The sequence below is a fragment of the Corylus avellana genome, chromosome ca3, assembly GCF_901000735.1.
Source record: "Corylus avellana chromosome ca3, CavTom2PMs-1.0".
In the NCBI taxonomy this organism is placed as follows: Eukaryota; Viridiplantae; Streptophyta; class Magnoliopsida; order Fagales; family Betulaceae; genus Corylus; species Corylus avellana.
Window position 1 is genome coordinate 18,551,905 of NC_081543.1, and position 12,625 is coordinate 18,564,529.

Genomic DNA, 12,625 nt, shown 5'->3' on the forward strand with positions numbered 1-12,625 from the left:
ATGTAACTTCCCCATATAAATAGCACTCCCTTAATTACCACAAGAAGGTGAGTATCATCTTGAAAATTTTTTACAACAAGTTGAGATAACGCAATCTTCACACCTACTCCACTTATTTTCTCCCTTTCACGTGCCATGAAGATCTCCTAAAAGGGATCAATGATCTCTTTTGTTTTAAACATAATATTCTCATCTACCATATAAAACTGATCAAAACCACCATCATCAAGAGAATTTCATAAAATATTGTCTACCCCAAGAAAATTCACTAAACTGATTTCTTCAACCTCCGAATTAAACCCTTCAAATTTAGGGCTTCATTAAACACGTAATAGTTATTATTTTATTCAATATTAACTACTAAACTTACTTCCTTCAATAAATCCCCTTCATTAGGATAGATGTCATAGATCGGTGGAAAGACCCAATCTACAGAAAAATCTTCCTCCTCCACATGAGATGGATTTGGTAACTGGTGAAAAAGCGGTTGCGGTTACGAACCGCTAACCGTAACTGCCTAGGCAGTGATTAAATTTCACTAATCGCATCCGCTAGGCGGTTACTAAATTTCACTAACTGCATCCGCTAGGGGATTAGCGGTTCGTAAACATATAACCGCTCGCTATAACCACTTTTTTCAAAGTTGGGCCTTTGAGCAAATTTTTAGTTTTGGGTTTTTTCTTTTATATACCGGATTTGGCCAAATTGCTCAAATGAGCCCATATTGAAAAATCTAAAATATTTGACCATAAATTTATATTAATTTACATATACTTGTACTTCAAAAAAAAAAGAAAAAAGAAGATAATATGATCATATATATATATATATATATATATATATATATATATAATGATAATACATTAATACTTCAATTGTGGTTATAAGCAACACATTGTTTAATCCAATGTCAATTACTTTATTTGATATTATATGAACCACATTATCATTATACATGAATATTATGATTAATTATTTGAATTTAATTTGAATTATATGATTAAGTATTGATTTTATACATTTATATTATTCAATATGCGTATATGTATAATTATAATTTATAACATATATGGACTTATAAGTTTATAACATACATTGAAACTAAGTCTCTATGTACTTAATTGTTGTATTAGTGTAAATTTGTATATGTATGAGTTATGTTATATTATATATGCATAATTTATTATTATATAATCATATGATTAATCATTAATTAATCATGTGATATAATCATATAAATTATAATGCTAATACATTAATACTTCAATTGTGGTTATAAGTTAAACATGTTTAATCTAATGCAAATTACTTAATTTGATATTATACGAATCACATTATCATTGTAAATGAACAATATGAATTATATGATTAAGTATTTGAATTGTCATTGAATCATATGATTAAATATTTGATCGTATACATTTTTATTATTCAATATGCATATATGGGTAATTATAATTTATAACATATATGGACTTATAAGTTTATAATATACATTGGAACTAAGTGTCTAGGTACTTAATTGTTATATTAGTATGAATTTGTATACTTATGGCTTATGTTATATTATATATATATCATTTATTATTATATAATCATATGATTTAATCATTAATTGATCATATGATATAATCATATAATTATAATGATAATACATTAATACTTAAATTGTGATTTAATGATATTTTTTTTTGACATGTTCGCACAAAAGGGGAGAAGGAGGATTCAAACTAATGACTTCCGCTTCATGAGGCATGGTTCACGGCCGATTGATCATATTATATGTATAATAATAATAATAATTATTATTATTATATAATAAAGGCGGTTAGTGGTTAGCAAACTCAATAGCCACTAGCTGTAACCGCCTAGGCGATTAGCTTTTTTTACTAACCACTTTTAAGGCGGTTAGCGGTTAGTGGGTGATTAATAACCGCCCACCTTTTCACCCCCGAGATTTGGTAGATGAACTTGTGACTTACTAACAATAGTCAAGGATGTGAGAGTACCATAAATTTCTGGAAGCTCAACTCTGAATCCTAAGTCTTCATGCCACTCATCTCGAGCACGCTGTTCCCGAACCCAAATAGGCTTGTGATACAAGTTTTTGAAATTGGATTCTGAATTGTGATCATCAATATCGCAATACGTCTCCAAGTTTTGGGCCGCTAGACGTTGGGTTAACTCCGCAACCTTCCTATGCAAATCTTCAGTCATCACGTCTTGTATACTACGCTTATGGTAAGAGACTTGCTCATTCAAAACTTGTCCATGTCGACCACGACACCAGTCATGGAAAATTAATAAAAAAACTCATCTAAAAATGATGTAGGACGATATTTACCTATCTTTTCGGTAAAAAATAAAATAAGGAAAATATCAATAATAATATTAGATGAGCGCCGCTTGATCAGAATTTTATTAATTCTTAGACAATGGAAGTACAAAAGGAAAGATTGTCACGATTTCCACTGATTGTTAATTTTATATTAGGATTTTATTTTATTTTATTAGAACTTTATTTTTCTTTCCTTATTAGGATTAGGTTTACTATTGCTACTATGATTATTTTTACTTTCCTACTAGGATTAGATTTACTTTTTCTATTAGGATTATATTTACTTTCTCTACTAGAAGTAGGTTTACTTTCTCTACAAGTATTTCTCTTCTATAAATAGGCTAGCCTATTATGTAAAAAAAACTAATTGAATTATTATCAAATCAGAGAATTATCTCTTAAATAGTCTGTGGAGTTTATCTTTTTTTTAGCTTGCGGGCTTGTTTTTATCTTTTTGGGTCGCAGACGAAGACGCTTCTCCCTGCAGAATCAAAGACGCTGCTCTTTGATTAGTTACCTTAGTCTTCCGCTACGTCAGTTAGTATCAGAGCAGGTTTTATCCTGATCATGGCCAATCAGCGCAACAGTGACAAACTTCCCCAACAACGCCGCTTGTAGGGGAGGAGCTCTTTAAAGAGCCAAATTCATGGGGTATCCGAGCCGGCATTATCCGGATTCGATGGCCAACTTATACTACAACAACAACAACTTCTATAACGATGCTGTTCGTGAGAGAGATGTTGTTTCGATTAGATTTACTTTCTCTACTAGAAGTAGGTTTACTTTCTCTACAAGTATTTATCTTCTATAAATAGGCTAGCTTATTATGTAAAAAAAATACTAATCGAATTATTATCAAATCAGAAAATTCTTTCTCAAATACTCTGCGGAGTTTTATCTTTCTTTTAGTCTGCGAGCTTGTTTTTATCTTTTTGGGTAGAAGACGAAGACGCTTCTCCTTGCAGAATCAAAGACGCTGCTCTTTGATTAGTTTACCTTAGTCTTCCGCTATGTCAATTGGTATCAGAGCAGGCTTTATCCTGATTATGGCCAATCAGCGCAACGGTGACAAACTTCTCCAAGAACATCGCATGTAGGGAAGGGACCTTTTCGAGAGCCAAATTCATGGGGTATTCGAGCCGGCGTTATTCGGATTCGATGACCAACTTATACTACAACAATATCTCTATAACGACGCCGTTCGTGAGAGAGATATTGTTTCGAGATCCGACTACTAGCGATACATTAAGTGATCAAAGGCTCCTTTAAGAGCCGAATTCCAAGAGTTCTGGCAGACAACGCAAATGATGCAACAGGAGGTCGCCAATTGTGCGAGTCGTTTGAATGCAGGCAGATGCGTGCCCATTGGAATTACAGAGACACCCGGGAGTACCAGATGAATATCGATCTTCCTTCATTCGATGGTTATCTTCACATTGAAGATTACCTTGACTGGATAATGGAGGTAGAAAGATTCTTTGAGTACATGTGTATTCCAGAAGAAAAGAAGGTGAAGTTGGTGGCCTATAAGCTCAAAGGTGGAGCATCCACTTGGTGGGAATGGTTGAAGCTCTCTCGATCCAGGGAAGGGAAAAGACCCGTTACATCTGGGCCCAAGATGAAGCGGTTACTCAATGCCGGGTTCCTAGATGACTATGGGATCCGAAGGGAACCTGTTCGGTATCCCTATGTTGACCGATTCCGTGAGGATGACATAAGTCACTTTCGTCATGTCTATAATCATCTTCATAACTCTCCAAATAGGCCCTTTGCCTATGAAGAGAATTTTAATTATGGTGAAGAAGTTGTGGCAGATGTTAAGTTGGTTGAAGAAGTGGAGTTGCCGTCAGAGAAAACATTTGTGCAGCCACCATCATTGATTCCAATGACTACGTCAATGGAGGAACAGCTACCGCCTCCTCCACTACAAGTGCAATCTCCTCCACTACAGGTGCAACTCACCATGATCACCACAAAAATTGGCGATCCTTTGGAAGATAACGGTGAAGTTGAAGATGACGTCCATGAAGATATCGTTAATTTTTATGGAAAAGGACGAAAATGAGAAAACATGTCTTGGTGAAATCTATGTAGATATCTCCAACTATATTTCTACGGAGGAGTTGCGCCTGCCATGTCCCAAAGAAAACTCGAGGATGAGTTTTTTTAAAGTGAGGGTGTCTGATGTAGGACGATATTTACCTATATTTTCGGTAAAAATGAAAATAAGGAAAATATCAATAATAATATTGGAGGAGCGCCGCTTGATCAGAATTTTATCCGTTCTTAGACAATGGAAGTACAAAAGGAAAGATTGTCACGATTCCCGCTGATTGTTAATTTTATATTAGGATTTTATTTTATTTTATTATAATTTTATGGGGAAACTTCACTTACCCCCTATACTTTCGCGCTTTTTGCAGACACCCCCCATTGTTCAAAAACTCTCACTTTGGTGTATCAAACTTTCGTTTTGTTCCAAATACCCCCTACCGTTAGCTTTTGCAGTTAAATGAAACGGTAGATTTAGTAAAAGACCTTTATACCCCTAAATTTTTTAAAAATTCCAAATTTACCATTATTTATAAATAAAAAATTATTATTATAATTATTATATTAAAAAATATATAAAAAAGTGACCCACCAGGGGTCACTTTGTGACCCACCAGCAGGTCACAAGTGACCCCCGGTCACTATTTTTATTTTATTTTTCTTAAATATATATAATAATAATAATATGACCCGTGGGTCATAATACGGGTGGGTTAGATCCACCTGTAAACCCACGGGTCATGATTTTTTTTAAAAAAAATTTTAATAAAAAATAAGGGCAAAATTGAAATTTCACACCCCTCCGTTAGGATTTCATAGGAAATCCTAACGGAAGGGGCAAAGTGAAAGGAAACGAAAGTTGGATACATCAAAACGAGAGTTTTTGAACAATGTGGGGGTGTCTGCAAAAAGCGCTAAAGTATAGGGGGTAAGTGAAGTTTCCCATAATTTTCTTTTCCTTTCCTTATTAGGATTAGGTTTACTATTGTTACTATGATTATGTTTACTTTTCTACTATGATTATATTTACTTTCTCTATTAGGATTAGATTTACTTTCTTTACTAGAAGTAGGTTTACTTTCTCCACAAGTATTTCTCTTCTATAAGTAGGCAAGCTTATTATGTAAAAAAAACTAATTGAATTATTATCAAATCAGAGAATTATCTCTCAAATACTCTGTGGAGATTATCTTTTTTTTAGCCTGGAGGCTTGTTTTTATCTTTTTGGGTAGAAGACGAAGACGCTTCTCCCTGCAGAATCAAAGACGCCGCTCTTTGATTAGTTACCTTAGTCTTCCACTACGTCACAAGAAGTCGCTAAGCTCTGATACCAACTAACGCCGGGCAAAACTAAAATTGTTCTCACTGCGTATGATAACAACAAAAACTAAGAATTAAATATTGAAAATGGAATTCAGGAAGAAAGAAAATAACAAATAAGGAAGAGAAATACCCTAATTGCCCCAAATAAGCGAATAGATAAATAATTCTGAAAGACTTAAATTTAATTGATAGTTCATACTGAATTGAAAAATAACAAAGATTAGATGACTTTATATAGGCTAGGCACCTCCTAAATTAATAAGAAAAAAGAAAACCAAACCCAATTGGAAAAAGGAAAGCAAATCCTAATAGAAAAGGGAAAACAAAATCCTAATAGAAAAGGAAAAACCCAATCCTTATTAAAAAACACACATGCATAGTTAAATTAAAAGTTTTGTTGATTTTTTCTTACATCATCATTGTATCATTCATGTGATGCTCATGCTTATGCCATCAAATCCTTAAACTCATATACTGATCATAACACATATTATTGAAGTCATTGATTCATATCATAAATAAATCATGCAAAACATCAAAATACTCTTAACTAACATAACTCATCATATCCCCAAGAGGTAGCTCAATCGGCTAGGATCACGCCTAATGAAGCGGTGGTCACTAGTTCGAATCCCCCTCCCCCTTCTTATGTGGACATGTCAAAAAAAAAAAAAAAAAAAAAACATAACTCATCATAATAAATCTCAAACATATTAAAGCTCATATAAATCATCCATAAACATTCACCAAATAATCTTATAAAACCTTATCAATTCATCAAAATATCACAAATCAGGTTTTATATAAAATGACGTTGGCTTGAAGTTAAATAACTATATCTTGCTTTGAGCACATTTTGAAAACGTTTATTTTGCTCAGTAAGTAAAAATACTTACTACGTTCGCTTGGCAAACTCGGTGAACCTCGACTCAACTTGCAATGTACCTATGCATTTACATAATAAATACATAGCTAGGCTTTATTCTAGGCTTAAATAACTCGAACTTACAGAGATACTTGAACTACACAAGTCCCTCACTCTACAAGGTAACCCATAGCATTCTAGGGTTTCCATTTGACATCACTTTAGCTTACAATACTAACCTATAAAGAATCTCTAGGGTTAGACACTCAAAGCGCCCAAACTCAACACTTAGACAAAAACTAGGGTTTTGGGTGTTACCTTGATTTCTTGTGAATCCAGAGTTTTTGAACCACAAGATTGCAACCCGTTGTTCTAAGATGGTATACAAGTTCTCTAAATACAAAAACCCCAAAGAAATTTGAGAGATTAAACAAAATCCCTAGATATCTAACTCAAATCAATAAAACTTAAGGTTTATGGATTTACCTTAAACCAATCAGTGAAAACGTTGATCTAACACCAAGAAATGCATCCTCGGGGTTAGATTTGGCTTTAGAAGTCTCTACAAGTCAATACCTAAGGTTTGGGTACAAACCCTATGAGAGAGAAGAGAGAAATTTCACAGAAGATGAAGAAAAAGAGAGAAATGATTTTTTTTCATGTGTTGGGTATTTATACCAATGCGGCTCATTTGGACGAGGGGAACCTCGTTTGAATGAGATAAGTGAGCTCGGTTGCAACTCGTTCGGACGAGGTTGCAAACGAGGCGCTCTATGGAAACCACTGTTACTCCTCGTCCGAAGTGCATTCAAACAAGATTGCAAACGAGACTCTGTGACAGTACCTTGTCTGCAGAGTGTTCAGCTGACATTGCAGACGAAGCTCTCTATGATACCCCGTTTGCAGTGCATCCATATGATATTGCTGATGAGGCAATCTGGATTGGATTTTCAGCATCTTCCACTAGGACTTTCAATCTAACTTTTTTAACTTAACAAGTTCTACTAAAACTTAACTAACTTCTAACTAATTTTCTTGGGCGTTACAATACATGTTATGGGTGACCTAAGAATGCAGCCTTGATGTTATTTTGATTGATTCTCAATGGAAAACACTTTGGGGGTGGTTTTCTTTCTATCCTACCTTGGAGTCATTGATAGAATATTAGTGTTGAGAAAAGTTATGATTTTGTTGTTGTTTGTTTTTGTGTTCCCACTACAACACTTGCATGAGTTGGTATCAGAGCCAAGTTTATTTTTTCAATGGCACCATGAGGACACAAAAGGGGAAACCATTTTACATATTTGAATGATGTGCACGAGTGCGAAAAAGACAACATGAAAGGACCAATTGGCAGTTCATTTGCAGCATATGGAGTTGCAATTTGTTGGTATGTTCAACGAATGGAAGCACTACTGAGCAATTTTTCGGTATGGGTGGTCCAAATTGTCCCTTCTGTCAACCAAATCTGCGTGATGTAGAGGAGGAAGACAAGTCTAGCTTTGATGGCGAACTTATCAACGTTTTTATGAAGTGCAAAGTGCGAAGGAGTATCCCTTGGCGAAAGTTCATAATTAATGGGAGGTGGAATTCAACCTCTACATCTCAGAGATCTAAGGTTGCTTGCAACTTGAACAATTCCTTGATTGGGTAGCTACTGTAGGGGGGATCCTAGACTTGTAGGAGGTACCTGATGATTAAATGTTCTCTTTAGTAGCAACCAAGTTCCAAGGAAAAGTTGCTGCATGGTGGCAGCACTTGAAGTAAACTAAAGTGTGGTAAGAAAAAAAGAATATCAGTAGTTGCAAAAAATTATTGAAGCATATGAGGGCCGCATTCTTGCCCCGTAATCATGCGCAAACCGACACTGTTGATGTAAAAAGTGAGGTGTGATTTCAACGAAAGAAGATACAATTTTATGCGTGAAAATCGTAGCGCGCCGCTTTGGCTGGTGTTCATGAGTCTCAAATCTATCTTATGTAGAGGAAGAAGAATTTGTTGATGAGGCGTTCTAAGAAGACAAGTTTGCTGTGAGGAGTTTAAACATTAAGATGTTCATTAAGATGTTGAACATGAAAATGTTGAAGACACTTCACAATGTTCAGTGAATTGTGATTCTCCAAAAACCTACATCTACCCTTAATTCTATTAGTTTTGTATTAAAAAATTTTAGAATTCCAAAAATATGTCTTTTGTTTTTTGTTTTTTGTTTTTTTTTTTTTTTTCCATAAATTGTCTATTTCTAAACTTAACAAAACAAATAATAGAGTAACAAGTTTTCAAACACAAGTTTAGAAAAGCAGTCATTGAAACCAATTTGTTTTGAAAGAATATCAAAACAATATATATATATATATATATATATATATATAAGACAACCAAATAGAAATAAGCCGTACAATATATGGCTGCATAATACACTACAGCAGTCCACATGGGTGTCCTAAAAATCCCAATTAGCGGGGAATACTAACTGCCCTACGAGCCGAAACGGGCAGGGGAGGGAAGGGTCGAAGAAGAAGAAGTAGAGAGGGGAATTATGAACCCTCGATAAATCTGAGCTTTGGAAACGCGGCGGCCCTTCTCCTTTTCCTTTCCGCTTCTCCCACAGAGCCTCAATTTTTTCTTCTGAAATACCGGCTTCAAAGCTTCAGAGACGCCGAGAGAGAGAAATAGCGCGATGCGATTGCGGGGAGAAACGACGACGCCCGATGTGTCAGAGGAAGCGGAGGCAGGAGGTCTTCCTCTTTGATGGCCTTGCAATTGCAAATGAGTTGGCAGCCGAGTCTACTGAGTCAGAAGCGCAAGAGCGGTCCTCCTCTGGGGCTCAAGAACCTCGGCAACTCCTGCTACCTCAACAGCGTCCTCCAGTGCCTCACCTACACCCCTCCCCTCGCCAATTTCTGCCTCAAATGCCAGCACTCCGCCCTATGTACCTACATATCCTTCCAATCCCTCCTTTTCAGGCCTTTTTTTTTTCATTTGCTTGTTATTGATTCGCTTCCTGTTTTTCGTGCAGGCGATTCGGCGCGCGACTGCCCCTTCTGCATATTGGAGAAGCGGATAGCGCGGTCTCTGAGGGTGGATCTCACCCTGGACGCGCCCGTGAAGATCCAGAGCTGTCTCAAGATTTTCGCCGAGCATTTCCGGGGCGGCCGCCAGGAGGACGCACATGAGTTCCTGCGCTACGTAATCGACGCCTGCCACAACACCTGCCTCCGCCTCAAGAAGTTGCAGCAGCGCCGCTCCAACGCCAAGGGTGGCGATCAGGCTGCTGCTGCTGCTACCGCTAGTTCTACTACGGTGGTGAAGGAGATATTTGGGGGTGCGTTGCAGAGTCAGGTGAAGTGTCTTTCTTGTGGCAACGAGTCCAATAAGGTTGACGACATAATGGATATTAGTCTTGATGTTTTGCTTATTAATTCGCTTAAAGAGGCCTTGCAAAAGTTCTTTCAGCCGGAGGTTTTGGATGGCAACAATAAGTACAAGTGTGACAAGTGAGTCACTCAATCTGTCGCTGTCTTATTTTTTGTTATCGTGTGAGCTCTCTACTGTTATTATCATGTTTTGATTGAGGAACTTATGCTTGTTTAGTTGTAAGAAATTGGTGGCAGCGAGGAAGCAAATGTCAATACTTCAAGCTCCCAACGTCCTCGTAATCCAGCTCAAGGTGGGTTTGTTTTGTAGCAGTTGTTTAAGTTAGTAGCTTAGCAGAATATGAAAACCTACTTACGTTAATGGTTTATTGCTTTCTAATAGAGTGTTATTGCTGGATGGTGTTGACAGAGATTTGAGGGCATATTCGGTGGGAAGATTGATAAGGCCATTGCATTCGAGGAGGTTTTGGTTCTTTCGAGTTTCATGTGTAAAGCAAGCCAGGTATGTCAAGTTTTCTGCTTAATGAGGTTCTTCCAGAGGCCATATGGGTTTCCCGAATCATAATGTGTTCTTAGTTAGATTCTGAGTTTAACAATATCTACACAAGCTGACACTCAAAAGTGTACCGATTATATTGTGCAATCCCTATCAGATGTTGATGATTAATAATTAGGTATAAAAGAACTTAAAAGCCCACCCAACTGGAAAATTTCATAAGAAGAATGACATAGATCAACTTTCCAGAATCTAATGTGGATTTCAATAAGCTGGCTAACTTTAAGAGAGGATATCACATGTAATAATTAACCCACTAATAGAATAGGTCAGCAACAGTGCTGTTAAAAGCACTAGGCGGATTTAAGCACAAAGGCCTCCTGGAGTCTAGTTGCAGAGCGCAGAGGGCAAGCTAGTGCCTGGTTACAGTGAAGCGCATATTTTTAAATATGCACAAAATAACTTCTCAGAGAAATAAATGATCGAAGTTTTGAGAATTGCGAGGGCATGTTGGTGGAACTAAAGGCCTTTTCTTTAAAACCCTATACCCACTGGACAACTGCCTTTGAGTGCCTTCATTTTTCTAGCTATAATGACTCTTGATTTTTGTTTATTTATTTGTTTCTATTTAAGTGTTTTTCTTGTATACTTTGTGTACTTGGGTTGCACCCTTTCACTTTTTTATATCATTCGTTTACTTATAAAATAAAAAACTTCTCAGAGAAAGATCCATAATATATAAGTAAAAGTTAGAAAAATGGTAAACTATTTAACCTATTAGCTGAAATTGCTTGTGTGTGTTGCAGTGGCATAAAAGGTTGTCTAGATGGCATGTCCCATTGGCTTAAGCATCAATGTCATTCTAGTTTGCTTTTGGTGTTTTTTGCCTTGAAAAAATTCCCTAACAAATACTTTTAGAAAATAGAATGATGGATGTTCAAAAAATGCATATAGGGTGATTCAAGTGATTTGGACAGCATTAGTGAAAGGCGAGAATTCGTGCGTCATAGCTATTTAAGGATTTGTGTCTTTTGGATACTCCTGGTGTCCATGAGTTATGTCTCCTTTGGTGTCTCACACGAGTAGTACTTAATTCAAAAAAAGGAGAAAAGGGTAAAAGATGGTGAGAGATACTCAAGAGAGAGGAAGCGGGTTGTCTTAAAAAAAAAAAAAATTTGGAGGGGTGCAGTTTGTGATTCTTTTTTTTTTCTCCCTGTAACTACTGTATTCTTATATATATATATATTGATAACTAATAAAAAAAATTGAATTGCAAATTTTTTGCAGTTGCTTCGATTGAATCTCTATTTTTGTTCCTACAAATATAAATACAGTATTAGTTATCAATATATATATATATATATATATATTGATAACTAATACTGTATTTATATTTGTAGGAACAAAAATGCAACTGCAAAAAATTTGCGATTCAATTTTTTTTTTTTTACACAAAAAAGGTAGAAATAAAAGAAATTTAATAATTGGATGGCTAATGTGTTTGAAGTATAAATAGTAGGAAAGAAGAGAGATGGCAAGAGGGGAGATCAAAACAGTTATTATAATGGGCGACATTGTCTTGATTTGGGACAGGAGAATTGTGGAAAGATCGAAGTGTGTGGGGAATTTTTTGGTGGCTTGTAAATTCAGAAGTGTCATTGACCAGTTTGAGTGGGCTTTCGCCTGTGTCTATGGGCACAATTCAGATGTTGACCGTCAGTTGCTTATATATATATATATATATTGATAACTAATACTGTATTTATATTTGTAGGAACAAAAATGCAACTGCAAAAAATTTGCGATTCAATTTTTTTTTTTTTTACACAAAAAAGGTAGAAATAAAAGAAATTTAATAATTGGATGGCTAATGTGTTTGAAGTATAAATAGTAGGAAAGAAGAGAGATGGCAAGAGGGGAGATCAAAACAGTTATTATAATGGGCGACATTGTCTTGATTTGGGACAGGAGAATTGTGAAAAGATCGAAGTGTGTGGGGAATTTTTTGGTGGCTTGTAAATTCAGAAGTGTCATTGACCAGTTTGAGTGGGCTTTCGCCAGTGTCTATGGGCACAATTCAGATGTTGACCGTCAGTTGCTTTGAGAGGAGCTAGGAAGTCTGGTTTTGTAGGGGGATATCCCTGGTGTATTGGGGGCGATTTCAACGTCTCTTG

The 12,625-nt window shown here is 36.0% G+C and overlaps 1 protein-coding gene across 3 annotated transcripts in view; it reads left to right on the top strand.

Moving 5' to 3' along the window:
• The first annotated feature begins 9,013 nt into the window (after positions 1–9,013).
• Positions 9,014–12,625, top strand: part of LOC132173853 (ubiquitin carboxyl-terminal hydrolase 25) — a 15,595-nt gene continuing 11,983 nt past the window's right edge. For 2 of the 3 annotated variants that reach the window (XM_059585498.1, XM_059585499.1), the window contains exons 1-3: positions 9,014–10,075; positions 10,173–10,248; positions 10,365–10,457. In XM_059585498.1, coding sequence (XP_059441481.1) covers positions 9,330–10,075; positions 10,173–10,248; positions 10,365–10,457 — 915 coding nt within the window. In that variant the 5' untranslated portion in view covers positions 9,014–9,329. The remainder of the gene's footprint in view (positions 10,076–10,172; positions 10,249–10,364; positions 10,458–12,625) is intronic. The other variant, XM_059585500.1, reaches the window with a different exon arrangement.